This window comes from Dipodomys spectabilis, unplaced genomic scaffold (genome assembly GCF_019054845.1).
Source record: "Dipodomys spectabilis isolate Male_0828 unplaced genomic scaffold, ASM1905484v1 ptg000145l, whole genome shotgun sequence".
NCBI lineage: Eukaryota > Metazoa > Chordata > Mammalia > Rodentia > Heteromyidae > Dipodomys > Dipodomys spectabilis.
This window is the reverse complement of record NW_024870822.1, coordinates 18079256-18098792: the sequence shown is the minus strand read 5'-3', so window position 1 is coordinate 18098792 and position 19537 is coordinate 18079256. Positions and strand designations below refer to the sequence as shown.

Genomic DNA, 19537 nt, shown 5'->3' with positions numbered 1-19537 from the left:
GATGGAGGGAGGGAGGGAGGGAGGGAGGGAGGGAGGGAGGGAGGGAGGGAAGAGAAGGAAGGAAGGAAGGAAGGAAGGGAGGGAGGGAGGGAAGGAGGAAGGGAGGGAGGGAGGGAGGGAGAAAGGAGAAAGAAGAAAGAAAGGAAGGAAGGAAGGAAGGAAGGAGAGAAAGAAAGAAAGAGAGAAAGAAGGAAAGAGAGAAGGAAGGAAAGAGAGAAGGAAAGAAAAGAAAGAAAGAGAAAGAAACAGGGAAGGAAGGAAGGAAGGAAAGAGGGAGAGAATGAAAGAGAGAAGAGAAGGAGGGAGGGAGGGTAGGGAGGGAAGTGAAGGAAGGAAAGAAAGAATGCAGGAAAGAGTGAAAAAGGAAGAAGAAAAAAGGAAAGAGAAAGAAAAAAGAGAGAAAGAGAGAAAAATGCATGTGTGAATTGCCATGGTGAAATCCATTTGTGTAATTACTATACATTAAAGGAATGAACAAGAAATGAATCACAGAAAAGTTAAAACAGGCTGTGTTAGGGATGGGTGAGGGGCATTGGTCAGAGTTGAAGGAGACCAAATATGCTCAAATTACTTTGTATTCATTAGGAAAATAAAGCAATAAAACCTATTGAAATTGTTGTAAAAATGGGAGGAGGGATGAAGGATAGTTAGAAGGAGAGTTAGAGCACACTGTATACACATAAGAAATGTCACAATGAAACCCTTCTTGTACAACAAATACATCCTTAAAAATCTAGACACAATAAATGTCAAAGATGGTATGCCTATTAGCAAAGAGCCAATTATTTGTAATCTTCAAATAACTTACTTATGTAACACAATGTTCTCTCTCAGCAGAAGCAGGATCTTGAAAGGAAAAGTTAAAAAAAGGATAATGGATCATCCACTAAGAATGAATCATCTTAGAGTTCAAAGGAAAGATAATTTGGTAATTTCTGCTTTTGAACGTGAGCTGACAAAAGGACAGGCAAATCCTTGCTTTGCACTATTCCATGCTAACTAAAACTAGTACATATTGGAGCTATATTCTTACTTTTCACAGTTCCGTAGTAATTGAGATCAAATCGTAACAGAGGAATTATGTAAAGTTCAGATCAGAATTAATGCCAAGTGATGGTTCTGATTAATAAGAATTTAACCACACCTACTAATAATATAATAATGTTTAGTTATTATAATAATAATGTTTACTTCCTTATTATCCAGGCTCCTTGGATAATTATCCTGGTTCATAGAATATCAAGGAGATTTTTCTTTGTCTTGCTTGCCTTTTGGAGGTAGCTGTGCTATGCAGTAGTAATACCATAGGACTTCAAGCAAGGACATTTATGTCTAGGTTACAGTTTTGCTACTTGTGATCTTAGCAAGTCATTTTTTCTCTCTCACTCTTATTTTTCTATAAAAGAAAAATGATATCTATATCCAAAGTTGTGTAAATTTTCTAATAAAATATAAATCACTAATGTTTAATGAGAACTTATATCAGGCATTCCTCTGATTATATTTGCTTATTTAATGTTCTCAAAACTGTTACACAGATACTATTATTATCACCATATTATGAAAACATGTTTGGTACATGCTAACTTCTCAACATATGTCATATGCATTACTTAATATCACCTTCATCCATGATAACAAATAGGCACTGAAAGAAAATAAGAAAAACTAAGCTGAGTGCCTATCATCATGCTACTCAGGAGGCTGAGATCTGAGGATCGCAGTTCAAAGCCAGACAGGGCAGAAAAGTACCCGTGAGATTCTTACCTCCAATTAACCCTCAAAAACTGGAAGTGGAGCTGTGGTTCAAAGTGATAGAGAACCATCCTTGATGGTTTGTAGAGTTCATAATGACAATTCCCTTGCAAAGGTTAAGATGTTCTTGTGACTTTAGCTAAATATCACATTCCACAATACTGTGAAATTTATGTAAGCACTTAATATCAATAAAGACTTTAAAAAAAAAAAAAGAGCTCAGGGACAGTTCCCAAGCCCTGAGTTTAAGACCCACAGCTGACAAAAAAAGAAAAAAGAAAAGAAAAGTTGAAATCTGTTTATGTATTATAAGCTTTAAAAAGCTGGTGAAAGAGAAGTTCTTAATGAAGATAGTTTCTATTCTTAGACTCCTTTATCTTCCTCCTGAGTGTTGGTTGCACTCTAAGATTCTGGAAGAAGTTAACTATCAAACTTTGAAGCAAGCCAACTCTCTTGGTGACAGAAACCATATTCAAAAAGCCTGGTGCTGCCATGGCTGCCAGCCTAGCCAAATTCATGCAATGAACTGATGGCTGGGTCCCAACAACCTGCCTATCTCAGGCAGCCCAATCTCGCTAACACAACCCTTTAATGCTAATAGTTTCTAGTCCTTCCTAAAGTTCCTGTTACACATTTGAGGTTAAAAAGTGAGAGTTCTGTACAGAAGAATACTGTGAAAATGCCCTCAGTCAAGAGTTGCCAGTTCACCAACACAAATTCATACATTAAATTATATTAGTACAATTTGCTACTTTAAAAGACACAGTGTACATGTTCCAGGATTGCTATATACACCATGAATCTTCATTAAAAGTTCTTTGGGAAGAAATAGCACAGTGCAATTTCCAGAAGGGAATTAGATAGGGTATCAGAGCTGAAACCTCTTTGGAGATCATTAAACTTCCTATCAGCCAAGAAAGGAACTAATTCCTAGAAGGAAATGATGTAGCCAACATCACCCAAAGTTTAGTGGCAGAGGAGAAACTCCCATATTAGGCTTTTACTATTATATCAAACTTCCCAAGAAGTATACCAGCAAATTACAGAAAAGGGGGGGGGGGGAGGAGAACAATACTTATTATAACTGCCTATAGCCATCCTGATAGCAGTCTTCTCCACTTTTCCCAACTTCTGCTCTTACTGTATCTAAATCCAAAGAAGGTTGAGTATAGATTCAAGCAAGCTATGAACCTCTCCTGAAACATGGTAATAAAACCTTGGTGGTACCAACATATCCACAGAATGACTAAAACTGATTTACCTTAAAGAATAAAAGGTTAAGTCTTTCTCCTATCTTATATCAGAACCCTGGAAAAATGCCACAGAACTGTTTCCTAAACCTTAACACTGATAAATCTATAGCCATACTTCTTGTACTAGGTTTCCAGTAACAGCTACATTCTCCCAAACAATCCTGTTCCAGGTAAGTATCCCCTAAGGACAATCCTTTTCCTTCTGATTCATCATCCCTCCTTCTCTTTCCCAACCAACCTTTCCATTTCAATAGCCTCCTAAAGGGGATACCATCCTAGGAGTACATGTATAAATATATTGTGGGTATTTCTGTTTATTTAAAAAGAAAAAGTAATCTTCATTTAAATTTAAATACAAATTAACAGTCTCAGTCTCTATATTAAAATAATTCTCATCCTATATCACCAATGTATTAGATTTAGGAGGAAGACTGATTATAGATACTATATCTAAATTTCTGTACTACATTAACAGTGATCTTTCCAAAGAAACAACAGTTTGAGAATCATATTAATAATATACACCTTAGTGAGAAGATCATGACCAACTTAACAACTTTACTTCAAAGTAGGAGCAGAAACAATAACAATTCAAGTAAGTCTGGCAAAAATAGACCAATTTTTTTATTCAGGAAAAATTTGATATAAAGATTTATACCTAGTATGATTAACAGTGTACTTTGCCCTATTGTACTTTGAGGTGTTAAATAATAAGACTATGAAGTCTTTACAATCAGCAAGACATTTAAAAAGTAAGCACACAGATATAAATTTGAATTGCTATAATTTTCCAACAATGTTTTAAAATCACACAAAACTCAATCTAGTATTTTGACAAAATTTCATAGAACTTAATGTTAAAGGTTTAGGAACCTCTCCTGAACTTTCTTTATAAAACATCAGAATCTGTGTTATTAGGAGAAGCACTTTTTCTTCCTGCTATCAAAAGAACTGCAATGATACACAGTAAACAATATGACAACCAATTTAAATACTTTCCCTTAAGTAAATATCTGACCTGCAGCTAGATGCCAATGGCTCACACCTACAAAACTAGCTACTCAGAAGGTCGAGATCTGAAGGATCATGATTTGAAGCCAATCTAAATAGAAAAGTCCAAGAGACTCCATCTCCAATTAACCAGAAAAAAAAAACCAAAAACAGCCAGCTTGGAGGTATGAGCAAGCAAGCTGAGTAAGCACCAGGCCCTCAGTTCAAGCCCTAGTAACAGAAAAACTAATCAAAGCTGCTTAATGTACAAGTATAGAATAACCATTATCCAAAACACAGTGTGAATGATAAGGTATCTTCTGGGTTCATGTGGCCAGAAACTACCATAAGCAAATGTGGAAGTTCCATGGAAAACATGGTGGAAGATCTGCAAAAAGAAGTACTATCCTGAGTGAATGCACATATTTCTTAATATGACTCAGTTTATGATATTTCATAGGCAAGGTAAGCCACTGAAATACACACTAGAGAATATATAATCCCAACAGTAATTTGTTTGGATACAAATAACTTCTAAAACAAACTAAGTAAGTGGAATCACTGCTGAAGTAGTCACCTAACTGAACCGAAAGGAAAGGGGGCCAGTAAGAGAACACAAATAGGACCACTGGCCTCATTAACTACAGTAGCCAAAGCACTTTCAGCAAAATGTTGAAGACCAATGTTACACAATAATGGAATAACCTTGTAAAATATAGGAAAATCTTTGCAATGCTTTGAAATTAGATGGGAAGTAACTATGAGAATTGTTTTTGTCACCCACAGATTCCACTACTTATCTCCTCAGTTATCAGACTTAAGGATAAAATACTAAAAACTAGCATCGCAAATATGCTGAACTTTTATATGATGAGAAGCTGTGAGTGTGTTATTAGTTCTATAAGTTGGATAGACAGATAGATAGGCATCTACATATATATAAGCAATCAATGTGCCTCTTCAAGGTAAAGATAATATTTTATCAAATAAGGAAGTAAATGTTTTCAAAACATTCATATTGTTAAATATTATCTGGAAAACACAACATATATAACTAGTAATACATACATAGACACACATTTATATCAAAGGTTACTAAAGTCAGATTTTTAAATCACTTCATCCTCTCACAAGGCTTTTAAAAATAGCAAACAATGTTCTAGAGTACAGGGCTTGAAAATGATTAGTTTTTAAGTATTTAATTCATATATATCTCTTTTAAATGTCTATGTATGACTATTTTATAGCATAGGGTGACACATTAGATGTCTATAGTTTAAAATAAACGGGCATAAGCATTCGGGCATTTGCTCTACTGAAAAGTTTGCAGAGCACTATTGCACTACATCAGAAGTTTTCACAAATAAATTTTAAAAATTGTCCTGACAGGTTGGGCACCAGTGGCACAAGCCTGTAATCCTAGCTTACTCAGGAGGCTGAGATCTGAGGATTGTTGTTCGAAGCCTGCCCAGTCAGAAAAGTCCCTGTGAAACTCTTAACTCCAATTAACCACTAGAAAACCAGAAGTGGCTCTGTGGCTCTAAGTGGTAGAATGCCTTGAGCATAAAAGCTCAGGGACAGCGCCCAGGTCCTGAGTTCAGCACCTATACTGACCAAAAAAAAATTGTCCTGACAGAAGAATTATTTCAAATATTCCTAACTAGTAATACGCTCCAATTGTTCTTAGACTTTCAAAACCAGTTAAGATCTTTATTTCCTTCTCTCCTAATATCCTAAATTCTGTCCCTTTGACCTAAGGTACTGAAAAGACTTCCTCCTTTCATTCTAGTCAAGGAATGTAGATCAGGTACAGTGCTTCTATGTTCTTATATTAAAACAAACACCTAAAAAAGTTATCATAGAGATTTACTTTTAAGATGAATTAACAGTAGACTTAACAAACTAGAGGCCTCAATTAGGATAATTTAGGATGCCCCCTTTTACTAAACTTAATGAAATCATATTTCTGTTTTGACATGTTCCATGTATAAACTTTCACATATAAGCAAAACTAAAAGTGTTTCATTGTAGTCTCTAAAAATGTGAAAGATATTGATACAAATGCCCTATTATTGAGTTGGTGGTTTAATTATAGAAACTAGTTTATGCACAGATCAAACAGGAAGAAGAGAAACAATAAAGATGAGAACAAAGTGCTAAGAAAATACAAAATAAAAGCACTAATATACAATGTGAAGGAATATACTTTTCTATATGCTCTGTTAACATTAATGATCATTCTACAAGGATATAAGAGAGAAATGGGACACATACCTCACAACTAAAACAGAAAATTATGATGTGTCATTTGATATAATGATATAATAATTAAAAATCAAACTATTGCTTATTCCTTCCCTGTCATGTCATACATAAGATTTTGAGTCTACATGGTCCCATTCAATTTAGGCTGAGATAGATGATAGGCAGACAGACAGACAGACAGACAGACAGACAGACATGCATACACACACACACACACATATACACACATACTTCTTTCCCTCTTGGAAAAAGGAAACCTGTTACAAAATTCAACACAACTTAAAACACAAAAGTAGTCAGTGTACATAAAAGCCTACTTTTGTATACCTGTAAATTATACAAACATAAACAAGTAGAGGTATTCCTTGAACTTACTGTTGTCTGTAAAAACTTAAAGGATTTAACCTCAGAAAAGCTGACAATTTTTAATAATGCTTACAAATATTTTATTAAATGTATAAAAACTAAACATACAACTTTAAATCCTAAGATTAAAGTTCTTTTCAAGACCTAAATATTTCAGTTTTTAATGAGAAATTTTTAATATTCAAATTTTCCTCTAGTGGATATTTGAGTCTTCAAATCAAGAGTAAAAACTATACCTAATACCTAGTTAACACTGAGTTATGTTCCAAATTATTTAAACTTTTAAAATCTCTTATATTATTTCAATTTATTTTTGTTAATTTTGTTTTTTGGTCGGTCGTGGGGCTTGAACTCTGGGCTTGGGTGCTGTCCCTCAGCTCTTAAGCTCAAGGCGAGCACTCTACCGCTAGAGCCACAGCGCACTTCCAGTTTTCTCGTGGTTTATTGGAGATAAGAGTCTCACGGACTTTCTTTGCCCAGGCTGGCTTTGAACCATGATCCTCAGAGCTCAGCCTCCTGAGTAGCTAGGATTACAGGCGTGAGCCACCGGCGCCCGGCTTTTCTTTTACTATAAAATTTAATTGAAATTTTTAAAGGAAAATGTCCTTAAAAATCTCACAACTGCCATGCACCAGTGGCTCAGACCTATAATCCTAGCTATTGAGGAGGCTGGGATCTGAGGCTCATGTTCAAAGCTAGCCTAGGCAGAGAAGTCCATATGACTCTTATTTCCAATTAACCACCAAAAGAAAACAGAAATGGAGCTGCAGCTCAAGTGGTAGAGTGCTAGTCCCTAGCTTTGAGCACCAAAGCTCAGGGACAGCACTCAGGCCTTGAGTTCAAACCCCAGGACTGGCACCAAAAAAAAAAAAAAATTCATACTTCCCCCACCTTCCTTTATACAACTTTAAGGCCTTTCTTTTTAAAGTAGAAATTTCATTATTGAGTTGTTAATATTATCAATAGCACAAGTCTTTAGATGTCAAAGCATAACAAAGCGGTGATTTAATAAAAAGAAAGAGGTTAAGGCCATTGGAAATCAAGACTATCACTTCGGTGATCTCTCTAAGTACCACTTCCTTTTTTTTTTTTTTTTTTTTTGAGGGGGGTCCAGTTGTGGGGCCTGAACTCTGGGCCTGGGCTCTGTCTCTCAGCTTTTCAGCTCAAGGCTAGCACTCTACCACTTGGGCCACAGTGCCACTTCTGGCTTTTTTTTTTTCTGCTTATGTGGTGCTGAGGAATCAAACCCAGGGCCTCAAGCATGCAAGGGCAAGCAAAGCAAGCCCTAACCACCATTTTCTTTCCAGATATTAAGTAATAATAGCAAATGCTCCTCATGGTTAATATTCTTTTAGGCTATTACCTGAATTCTCCCATTCCTCATCCTTGAAATCACAAATCTAAGGTCACCACCTACTAGGTACTTTACCTGACATGAATACCTTTGTGTTTATATTTACCTCCATTATAATAATTAGCACACTCTTTAGAATGACCCATATTTATACCTCCATTCTAAGACTGTGCATTTCTTTAATCTTTTTGTAATTGAGTGGTTCCCAACCTTTTCACTATCAAGGATCCTTTCATTAATCCTAACTCATGAACTCATGTATGGTAAATACACCAACATAATGGTTTGGCTCTGGAGGTAAGCATAAAGATAAAATAAATGAGTGCTGACATCCTATCAAAGAGACGGGAAATTTAAAAAAAAAAAACAGCTCTGATTTATGATCTACCAGCTTTGTTTGGAGTAAATAATATCCTGAAGCAAAGCTCAATTGAAACATTTGTTCATATCAAATGGAAAGTTAGACAGTATGACTGGGACGACTGGTAAGTTTATCTATCCTATATACCTTTTATTGAATGAAGCAATGAAAGCACTTTAAAACCAGGAAGTTCTATAAAGTACAAGAGAATTAAAGGTCCTTTCTCATGCCTGTAGTTCTAATATTGATCATAAAACAATTGTCAATTCATCCTAACATAGTTATCCAGAAGTGTGCTACACACTTTTGCATACAATAAATTTCAAACATAAATTTCCCAATAATTCTATAAATTCTACCACCATCCCATTTTAAAAATGAGGAAGTGGAAGCCTGAAGAGGTTGCATAACTTTTTCAAGGTCAGATAACTAGTTTAGGAAATCAGATTATAAAAGAAAAGACCCAGCCAGGCGCCAGAGGCTCATGCCTGTAATCCTAGCTACTCAGGAGGCTGAGATCTGAGGATCATGGTTAAAGCCAGCCTGGGCAGGAAAGTCTGTGAGACTCTTATCTCCAATAAACCACTAGAAAACCGGAAGTGGTGCTGAGGCTCAAGTGATAGAGTACTGGCCTTGAGCTGAAGAGCTGAGGGACAGCACCCAAGCCCAGAGTTCAAGCCCCATGACCCACCAAAAAAAAAAAAAAAAAGAGGAAAAGACCCAACAAATACAAATTTGAAAGCTTAATTTGGGTTGTTACACATACAGGTCTATCATCCTATTAAAAAAAAAATGTTTCCACTGTTTTCTTAAAATAAAATCAAAATAAAACATGTTAAAGTATGTTCTGTAGACAAAAGAATTCTCTCTGTTATATATACAACCAAAGTAATTATCAAATTCCCCTCTTTGTAGGCATTCAAAGGAAGAGAGTTCTTAATTGGTTAGAATGGAAAAAGGCTGATCAAACTACATGGAATGACAGGTAAAATAAAATTTAAATCTCTTCTAGTCCTTAGCATGGGAATTCATCAAATCTTAGAAGCTGTATATCATGACCCTACCTTTAGTCACTTGGGACTCTATCCCAAGTCTTCTAGAATTCAGATGAATTCTTCTTTCTAGGAAAGAAAAAAAAGAGCTTACATTGCTGTCCCTCTATTTTATATAAGAAGCATGTTATATAACTTGCCAAATAATACATAGCAAGTATGTAGTAAAGTTCTAATGGGGAGCCAGATATGTATAATGCTTAATACAGCTTCAATAGTAATAGAAAACATATATTAAATGTTTATTTTATACAAATTCCTGATCTTTGTGCTTTACATTCATCTCATGTAATCCTCACAATAATTCTATGATAATAGAATTACTATCACAATAATTCGTAATAATTCTATTATTATTCTGCTTCCATCTTATAGGTAAAGAAATTAAGGATTGAGGATTCAATATGGTTAGATAGGGCTGATTTCTCATATATAGATGGCTTCATGCTCATGATGATAGTTGGATAGTATTTCTGAGATAATTATAATATTCCCTTGATTTTTTTAAATTGAGAAAATAACCACATGTCCTTTGATATTACTTCCCAAAAAAGAACAATGAACTATTCCTTAGAATTTAGGGACAGTTCTTACCCAGTTCTATCAATGATTTCTTTAGCATCAAAGTAACTCACCTAAATTTCCTCACCTAGCAAATATCTTCAGTAGAAAAGTCCTTAAAAATTAAAGACTCCTGCCTTCAAAGATGCACTTCAGGGTGCCTAGAAATTAAGAAGGCTTCAATTACATTACCCAGATCTATTTGTTCAGTGTAAAACCATGCAACCATTACAAAGAATGGGTTCCATTTAGAAACTATATTATCTCTTTTTATTATATTGTTTGTTTTGTTTTGTTTGGTGGGGGCATAGTATGTTGCAATTGCTTTTCTTTTTTCTAGATACTGAGTTTCCATTGTCCTGAAAAGTAAAATATCTTTAATTTTCTTTGTCTAAATTTAAAGAACTACCTTTTCAAAGAAACAGATATTATGCTCAGTGTAGGCAAAATCACAAATAGCACTAAAGTCCCTTCTTGCATTTGAATGAATATCTCGTTACGAAGATGGAAACAAAAAATTATAAAAGGTAATAGAAAAAAAATATCATTCAAAGGAATACCTTGTGATATTTCTGGACAAGAAAGAGACCAAGAGAGAAGTTAAAATGACAGAATATGGGATATTTGCATACTTCAATGTACACATCATATCATACATTTATCTTATACTTATTATGACTATGCGTGTCATCCTTCAAAAGCACTGAGCCAGTATACTTAAGTAATTTAATCCAAAATAGTTAAAACAAACAATTCTTAAAGGATTTATAATGTCTTATTAGGCTTCAATACATGATGTATTTCAATCCACAGAAATCTTTAAAAAGCTTTATAGCCCATGGGAATTTAGGAATAAAATACACCAGTGAATTTCTTGCAATATACACTAAAGCAGAATATTCATAGACAGAGAGAAAATGCAGAAATAGAAAAATTCAGAAATTACAAAGCAGTAAGCTCAAGCTAGTTACCAGAAGCAAAATTTTCTAGACTATATAAAGCACTAGAGTACCAATTGTTAAGGGTTTTTGGTTTTTTGTTTTTTTTTTTTCACTATTCTATCACTAACAAGTTAAGCTACTAATTCAGGCCTTCATAAATAATATCAAATATCTCCCTATGTCCCTATAAATGAAAAGAGACAGCTCTTTCAATAAATATAAAGATTTCTACACTTTCAAATCATTGCTTTTCACTTAAAAATTGCATGACAGTGCCTCTATACATTTTCATAATGTTAAAAAGCAGAAAGAAACATCTCAGAATTCCTCAAGCATTTTGAAAAGGAATTTTTTCCAGTATTATATATTATGCAAGTTAGTGGGGAATACTAAATACATAAGCATTATAAAGTAAAAATAAGCAGTTGGTTTTTAATGTGGTTTATTAGTTTATAATAGATTGTAGAATCTACAATTAACCTCAGAAAATAACTCACATCTTTCCTAAAGATGAAAGTTTTTTGAGTGACTAGTAAAATGAGTGATATATTAGGGGTCTTAGAGGAGCAAGAAGAGATTTTGAATATAAACAAGCCATCATTCTGGTAAAAAGAAATACAAACAACTAGAATAAAAATAGTTGATGCACAAAAGCCATAATGAGGGGGTAGTTCAAAAAATAACTTCTACTTTGAATGGTTTGGATGAAATACAAATTATCCACAGAAAAGTGTGGACTGGCATAAATGTTTGTACAAAATTATAAGTGTATTTCAAGAAGTATGCAAGAGGCAACCGCCTGCATGATGCACAAGGTCCCGGCAATGCTCTGCTTAAGTGCTAGTGCACAGAGTCCAAACCACTGCATTTTAATTACCATGCAGCCTCAGATATATTGCCTTTGATATGGAAATGTTCTTGTTCTCTCATCTTCACATATGGTCCCATGCACAGAAATCTTTATCTGATTCATAAAAAATAAACTAGAATCCAATCTCAACACCTGACCTCAGTGCTTAGAAGTTTTTTACTAAGCATGGTGTCACTATAAAAAGAATGGCTAATATTGGTGTAAAGTTGGATATTTTGAGCAATGATATGAAGGATTTGCAGTTAAGAATTAAATCAATACTACGTCTCTGAGGTTTTCGGGTTTCATGTTCCTTCTTGGGACTACCACAGATTGAGGAAAAACAGACCAGCAACCTGTTTTGGGAGGTGAGAAAGTTTATAGTGGGTTTAAATGATAGTCCATTTTTAACCTCCACCCCTAGTCTTCAATTGATACTTTGTAACAAGTATGACAATCAGATACTTAAAACTTTAAAAGAACTATCCAAACCATAATGCAAATTTTGAACTATCTGTAGTTTGACTAAGTATCTAAACAAAATAATTAACTGAAAAGCTTTGCCCTTTTACACAAAACAAGGAAAATAAAAGCACTATTACTAAGGATGGATGACAAATATTTAAGGAGAGGGTGATAAGAGTTTCTTATAGAACTCACACAAAACAGTTTTTAGATCACAACTGGAGAACTTACAAGTGGAAAAGATATGCTATATAAATTTAAAATGGGCTCTTACCTAATGAAAACTATTTTTCATATACTCTTAACAGAGAACTGGCTTTTTTTAACTAGAATATTTTGACATTTGGGGCATAAGCAGTAGATAACGTGTAATCTGTTTGAGGATATAAATTGTTCTGGTACCTTATTTTCATTGTTAGAAAAAAATAGGAAAAGCCATAGCTCTTAAACTAGATGCAACCCAAACAAACTCACAGATATTCCATTTCTTCCTCTAAAAAGTAATGAGTATTCTGTTCATTTTTAGCAGGTTTCCATAACAAAATCTGCTTCATTAGATCTTTTACCTCTACATAAATTGAATATTCTGAAATAACCTGGATTAATTTTGAGAAAAAATGGTAATATGACCCTTCTAACCTCATGAGAATAGATAATACATCCCATCTGCAAATCATCTTGCTGCAAGTTATCTGTGTTTTATCATTTCTAGTACCTGTCTGTGCCTGATATGGTACTCTCAGACACATTAGCTTGATGGAATGTTTCACTGGACTTCAAAAACATCAATTGATATATATGCATCCCTAAAACTATATTTAAACAGATGGTTCTTAGATAAAGGAAAATTTTAGGTGTACTGTACTACACTTTCATAGAAGGTTATTCGTTAATAGCAAAAATACAGATGCATATTCTCTCCCTAATAAAAGAATTCTTTCAAACATGAAAAAAGATATAAAACCATCAAAGCTGAAAAGTATAGAACACATTTAAAGAACTAAAGCTGATGCATATTAAGCTTTATTCAAAAGAAAATTCCTTTGTTCCAGTACCTATTATATTAATGGAAAGAAAACCATTTAAAATATCACTGACTTCTTCCCCATAAAATGAATGTGCACAGCAATTCAATCAATGACCAATAACCCAATAATTCTTAACACAGGTCAATTATAGCAGACATAAAATCTCAATACTGTCACCAAAATTCCTCATTTATGTGTTTAAAGCAATATATTTTAAAGCTCTGTAAGAGAAACATTTCCTAGTTATATTACCATAATGTAAATACATGCTTTTCCCTTATAATGAAAAACATTTGTTGTATTCTGTTACTAATGAAGATGCTCAACAGACAATACTCTCATCCTACTGAATCTCACTCATCAAATATTCAGCTATATCTTAATCAGCTAAAGACATGCTTATTAATAATATTTTACATTCATTTTCACAATATAATATTAAGTGTTGTTGTTAAACTATATTATTATAGGAACTGGTATCACGCACTCTAATTTTAAAATTGCATTTATAAAATACACATATACCAAGAGAAAGTTTCTCTTCATCTCTTCTAAGACAATAAATAAATGTAACAATAAACAGAATAGGTAATAAACAAAAGATTTCCTAGTCTTGCCACTAAAAGGAATTAAAGGAATATGGAAGAACATATAGGGATAGAAGGTGATACCAATACATAAGAAAAGCAACTAAGGATGTCAGTTTGCCTAAAGAATTAGTGAACTATACTTGATATCTGGATCCTGGTTATTTGCTATGTCTTTGGTCATAACTAGATCTAATAAGTTAGAGCACATTTGATTTCAAGATTTCAATGATTTCTTGGCTGTTTAATCTCTTTTAAGAACAGGGACAAACTCTCTTGATTTGTGAGGCTTTCAGAAATGGAGGAGAAAAAAATCTTCATGTCATTTTGACTACCATGAGCTCAAATGTTGTATTTTTAAAAGATATCCTCAAAAGTGCCTAGATAATACACATGGGGGCCAAAAGAGTCGAAAAATTTAGTCATAACTTTTCTCATGCTATAAGAAAATATTACATTGATTCAACAAAAAGCAAATGAAACTTAATATACCATGTACCTACTTCCCACCCGGAAAAGCATGCTCTTGCTGCCACAGAAAAGCTAACTCTGTCCACCAAACTTGTGGAAGATTTAAAATGTTCGCTTGTTTGTTTTGAAATTTTAAAATCTTCTAGTAGGTATCGGGCATATCTTAGTGGCCTAGAAACAAGGGGAGGAGAGAGAATGATGCAAGTGCCTAATGCTGAGTGTTGAATTCCAGTGACTGCGCAGGGTGACAGAGGGAAGGTCATGTTCACGGCTGCAGAAATCTGTTCTCTGCCAGAGTGTGGGTTAAAGCTGACCTAAGGCTGGGATCTGGAAAGCTAGGTAGGAAGTTTAAGCACCAATCTCAGCTGACAGAGAGGACATGGCACTGCTCCTGAGAACCCCAGACTGAACATGACTAAGACAGAGAGCAGATCTCTCCAGGTTCCCCCACAGGATCACTAGCAGCCCCAAGCGGCTAGGCCTAAACAGGGGACCAGAAGCTGCAACCAAAGCAGACGCTTAACTTGCTGAGAGACCTGGGGGGTGTGGGGGGGAGATGAGGGGGAGGAGCGAGGGAAGGGTCAGAGACAGGTGAACAGTCCAACTGGAAGTCTGAAATCCCCACCCAAGCCAGGACATACAGTGACAAACCTGGTTAGTCCTAATGGATTAGTGCAATGGGGCACTAGCCGTCCTCCCGAGGGGCAGAACGTAGAGAATAAGTATATTGCCAAATTTCCTCTGCATCCCCCTTACCAATCCAGTCTGCACCCTACTGCTGCTATCGGGTACCCCCTCTTAGCCAGTAATTCCTTCTCAGCTGAAAAATGAGAGGGGAAAAAAAAACACAAATCAAAGACATAGCCACATTGTCAACGTCTTTCCTGCCAAGGCTGTCCTGGGCGGTTCAGCCCTCCCTCGGGAGTCCTGTAGCTCAGAAGTGAGCTGAGCGGATCAGATCAGCCAAACCCGTGCCTATGGGCCTCGGAGAAGAGGTGCTGAGTGCGCAGGCTAATTATACATGTGGCATTTGGGCAGCCGACCGTCCAGTGACACCTTACCTTATGAGGAAACGTCAACCCCAGCAACTGCTCAAAACAAAATGCCATCGCGGGGTCAGCTTCGCCGGCTCTTGGCCGTTTTGAGATTGCTTTTCCCACCGCCTCTCGCACTTAGCGCAAGAATGTGGCCTAGGAAGGCCAGCCGAAGGCTGGCGGCCCGGCCAGCCAGGGTGGGAGGACCGGCAGGGCGGGCCTTGCCAGGTGTCCGCTCTACCCTCCCCCACCTCTCCATGGACCAGCTTGCCGACCCAACTACTTGACCTTTTTATTCACTAAACCCACCTTCTAGAAATAGACTGGGCGGGGCTGTGTCTGTTCTCCTGGAAGGAGGGGGGGGGGCTTGGCATGTGACTACGTGGGGCAGAAGAAGGGACCTCAGTGGGCGGGGGGAGAGGGGGGACTCTCATGTCCCTACTCCACTGGGTTGCTGGCTGGGCCGCCTCCCCAAAGCCAAAAGCCGGGCTGCAGGAGTGCGCGCCGGAAGCGAGCGCTCGGGACAGGCATCCTCACCCGCGCGCCCCTCCACAGCGCGGCGAGGGTCCGGCGCCCGGCCAGCTGGCCGCGAGGACCGCTTTGGGACAGGCAAGACCGAAACTTTGCGGCCTCGCAGGAGGTCCCGCACCGGGAAACAGCCCACAACAGCCCATCTTGTTAACAGCCCAGCCCCTCCAGCCCCGCTGAAGGCTTATTTTTAGTCCCCAAATTGGACCGATCTCCAATATCTGGTAATTCTGACAAACGTTTTCAAACTTGGCCAGAGTAAAACAGTTGAATCAAACACGCCTGCAACAACCACCTTATATCTGCTCCGAACACACCAACTCTCTTTTTATCTTAAAGCTCCGCAGAACGTCAGAGACCCCGCCGGGCACCGGGCTAATCGGTCCTCCGCAGCCCTGGCCTCTCCTCGGGACGCCGGCGTGCAGCCCCGGCAGCTTCTGCACCAAGCCCCTTTCCTTCTCCGCCCAGCCCTTTAAGGGAGAAAGAAGAAGGCTGCTCCCCCGGGAGCAGCGGGACTGGGGTGGGCCGGGAGCTGGGCGGCAGCACCGCCCCCAGCCCCGGACCGGGCCTCGAGCCGCACACAGGCCGGGCTGCGGAGCGCGAGGCGGGCAGCGGGACCCGGCAGGGAGCCGAGAGGTACCGAGGGCGCGGACCGAGACGCGGAGCCAGGCGAGAAACTGCGCTGGGCCAGCGAACGCCGAGGCCGAGCCTGCCCGGCGCCGACTGGGCTGCCCCTCACCCACGCCCCCATCAGGCTAGGCACCACCGCCTCGCGTCCTGGGCCAGAGGGGACTACAGATTCGCCCTTGGGTTCAGACCGCCTTGGAGTCCGGTGTGTTGACTCCTGAAAAGATCGTGAAAACGTAATGCCCAAGGATAAGAGAGAGGAAGGGGAGAGGGAGAGAGAGAAGCGAGAGGAGCTGGAGACAACTCGCACAAAGTCCCCGGAAAGTTGCGGCGCAGCGTCCGCGGGTGCGGGCGAGGGGAGACAGCGCACGCGTTTTCTAGCGACCCGGGTTTTTCCTTTGCGAACTCCTCTGAGTAAACTTGACTCGGGCGGAAGAGGCGACGGAGGTCGTCCATTCCTGGCGCCCTCGCGGCGTCAACCCCCTCCCCCCCAAAACACACCCCACAGTATGCTAACCAAAGTGTGGGTGATGTCTAGTTCAGCAGCCAGGCGCTCAGAGGGTCCTCCCAACCTTCCGCACCCCCACGGACACCCTGCCTGGCACCGAAGCGCTCCCCAAACCATGGCATCGCAGTCACACGGTGAATCCACCCGAGACTTTTCAAGAAAGCAAAACATTCGCCAGGAAACTTACTTTGCATTTAGCCTCTATTCTTTGGGGGGGATGAGGTTTAGGTCGGCTCGAAAAGGAAGCTCGTTTTGTCCAGGTTGGATATTGCCTACTTATGGATCAGCCCTTGGGTGAGGGTTTACTTTAATTTATGGCTTATGCATTCTTTTAAGGTCGATTTACATGACCTCCGGCTACAACTGAGACAGCCGAGGAGGGCACTCCAGTCGTCAGCCGGCCAAACCCACAATTACAACAACCCTCCCCCTAGTCCCGGTGTGACTGGGGCTCTCCTCCAGAGGTAGGGTTGCCGCCTCTTTTCTCTTTCTCCTCGCTTCACTTCTCTTTCTCTCCTTTCTTTTTAGGCTTTTCTCGGTTTTCCAGTATCACGACATAAGACGTGGTATCACTTTGAAAGTTTAGTTGTAACTTTCTCTAAACCCAAGCAAGCCTGCAGCAAGCAAGATACGCTTACAAAGCCCTCGGGATGTTGCCCTCTTGTGGACAAAAGTGGCATTACCAATCAGAAGTCCCATCTCAGCCCTCAAAGCATACAGAGAGGGAAAGAGGCTCTGAGAGAGGGATAGAGATAAAGAGAGAGAGAGAGAGAGAGAGGAAGAGGGAATCAGAGAGGGAAGAGAGGGAAGGAGAGGGGGGAGAGATAGAGTGAGAGCGAGAGAGCGAGCGAGAGAGAGCGAGAGACAGCGAGAGAGAGAGAGAGACACGCAGGCACAACACAAGCTTCCTCCATCCCACACTTGAGAGAACTTCCATGAAATACCTACCTCAAACTTCCCGGAGACTTAAACATTCATTCTCTAAGCCACCTGACTTCGTTTTCATGTCATTCCCAGTTACATAGATTAGAATATCTATTTAGGGAGGCGGAGGTGGAGGAATAAGGTGGGCCGAGAGGGCAGACAGATTTCCGGACGAATACTTAGGATGGCGATAACAGCTTTCTGTTGTCAGAGGTTGCGTTGTCTGTCTTCCTCCCTGCCCTTTTGCCTCAGTGTCCTACGCACAGTTATCTACAGCTACAACATGTGTTTGCTCAGAGTGGATTTTGGGGTGGGGGGGCAAGAAAGCCAGAAGCCCGCCACGCAGATCTGTCACCGCCTCCGGAACAAGGCACAACTCTCGGAGAGGGGGACGCATCCTGGGGATCCGCGCGTCCACCAGCGAGCGGCTGGCGCCCGGGCCCCTTTCTCTACCTCCACTCCCGCTCCGCGTCGGCCCGGCGGAGCGCCCTCCTCCCGCTCCTCCCCCGCCCCTCCCGAGCCAAGTACGGAAACCCGCCCCGGCTGGGCAGCCGTGGCTCCCGGCAGCCCGCGCCCTCTTAGGGCTGCGCTCTCTCGGCTCTCGTCCCTCCGCCTGCCCTCCGGCAGTCCCACAGTCCCAGCTCCGAGAAACTAACCCCGGAGCTGCCCGGAAGGGCCGGAGTGGGAGGCGCTGGGGGCCGGCGCTGGGGCCCAGCCGAGGTTCTGGTCCCCAGCCCGCTCCGATTCCCCAACAGGTAGCTCACAAACGGGCCGCGCGCTCGCTCTCGCTCTCTCTGCCTCCCTCGCTCTCTAGATCGCTCGCTCGCTCGCTCGCTCCGTCCCGGTTACCTGGGAGGGCTCCGGGAAGGTACCGCACGGGAGGGCTCCTTGTGCGCAGCGCCGCGGGAGTAAATGGCATTAAAGAAAAAGGGAAAGATACAAATAAAAAAAAAATTAAGGAGAGTCGATGTTAGGTCAATTAGCACAGACTGGGGAGTAAGGGAGCATAACCCCAGAACGCCGCGGCCCCGCAGCCCGTTAACTCAAGTCTGCGGGGGTGTCCTGCCCCGGGCCGGGGTGGGGGGAACGCGGAGCGGCAGAAGTTTGCCGCCGGGGTGCCAAGAGGTGCGCGCTGAGCGGGGTGACTAGGGGCTCCCCCTGGAAACAAGTGAAGGCGATGGTTAGTGCTGTCAATCTTGGCAATCAGTGTGCGCGGCCATGTCGTAAGTATTCAAAGCATTTCCCGTCGTGCAACATCAGAAAGTGAGTGGCCAGGGCATTGATCTGAGCGAGGGAGAGGAGGCAGGGCTCCCCTCCCAGACAACACAGGCAAGACGAGACAAGAGGCGAGGGAGGCGGCGAGCCAGGCGGGGAAGCTAGGAGGGAGGGGGAAGGGCTGGGGAAAGAAGAAGGAGGGGAAAGAGGGAGGCAGAGGCGAAAGAGCCGGCAAGAACTCGGCCCAGAGACCAGCAAGACCCGAGGTTGGGATTAGAGAAAGCGCCTGGAGACCGAATGAAGCCACTACTGGAAGGGACAAAGAAAAGAGCGAGTTGGGAGGTCACAGGGGAATAGGAACAACTATTAGGTGGAGGAGAGACGGGCTGTAGAGAAAGGACC

General features: G+C 40.4%; 1 protein-coding gene and 1 long non-coding RNA gene across 2 annotated transcripts in view; one reads left to right on the top strand and one right to left on the bottom strand.

The window, feature by feature from the left end:
• LOC122117760 overlaps nucleotides 1-15489 on the bottom strand; it is a 94905-nt gene extending 79416 nt beyond the window's left edge. The window contains exons 1-2 of the long non-coding RNA XR_006149230.1: nucleotides 15361-15489; nucleotides 9409-9465 (exon numbers count right to left, since the gene is read on the bottom strand). This is a non-coding gene — a long non-coding RNA (uncharacterized LOC122117760). The remainder of the gene's footprint in view (nucleotides 1-9408; nucleotides 9466-15360) is intronic.
• Nucleotides 15490-15765: 276 nt separating this feature from the next.
• Nucleotides 15766-19271, top strand: LOC122117883. Its single transcript, XM_042691756.1, has 4 exons — nucleotides 15766-15942; nucleotides 16201-16497; nucleotides 17333-17460; nucleotides 18173-19271. Exons 1-4 carry the CDS (start codon nucleotides 15766-15768, stop codon nucleotides 18573-18575), a joined length of 1005 nt encoding a protein of 334 aa, XP_042547690.1. The 3' UTR covers nucleotides 18576-19271.
• Nucleotides 19272-19537: the final 266 nt, after the last annotated feature.

Bases quoted from the DNA above. Each gene is read 5' to 3' on its own strand.
- LOC122117883 (XM_042691756.1), top strand. From the start codon at position 15,766: ATGTCCCTACTCCACTGGGTTGCTGGCTGGGCCGCCTCCCCAAAGCCA. The intron at 16,498-17,332 runs GTACCGAGGGCG...CATTCTTTTAAG, and splicing joins ACCCGGCAGGGAGCCGAGAG to GTCGATTTACATGACCTCCG. The intron at 17,461-18,172 runs GTAGGGTTGCCG...CTTTTGCCTCAG, and splicing joins ACTGGGGCTCTCCTCCAGAG to TGTCCTACGCACAGTTATCT.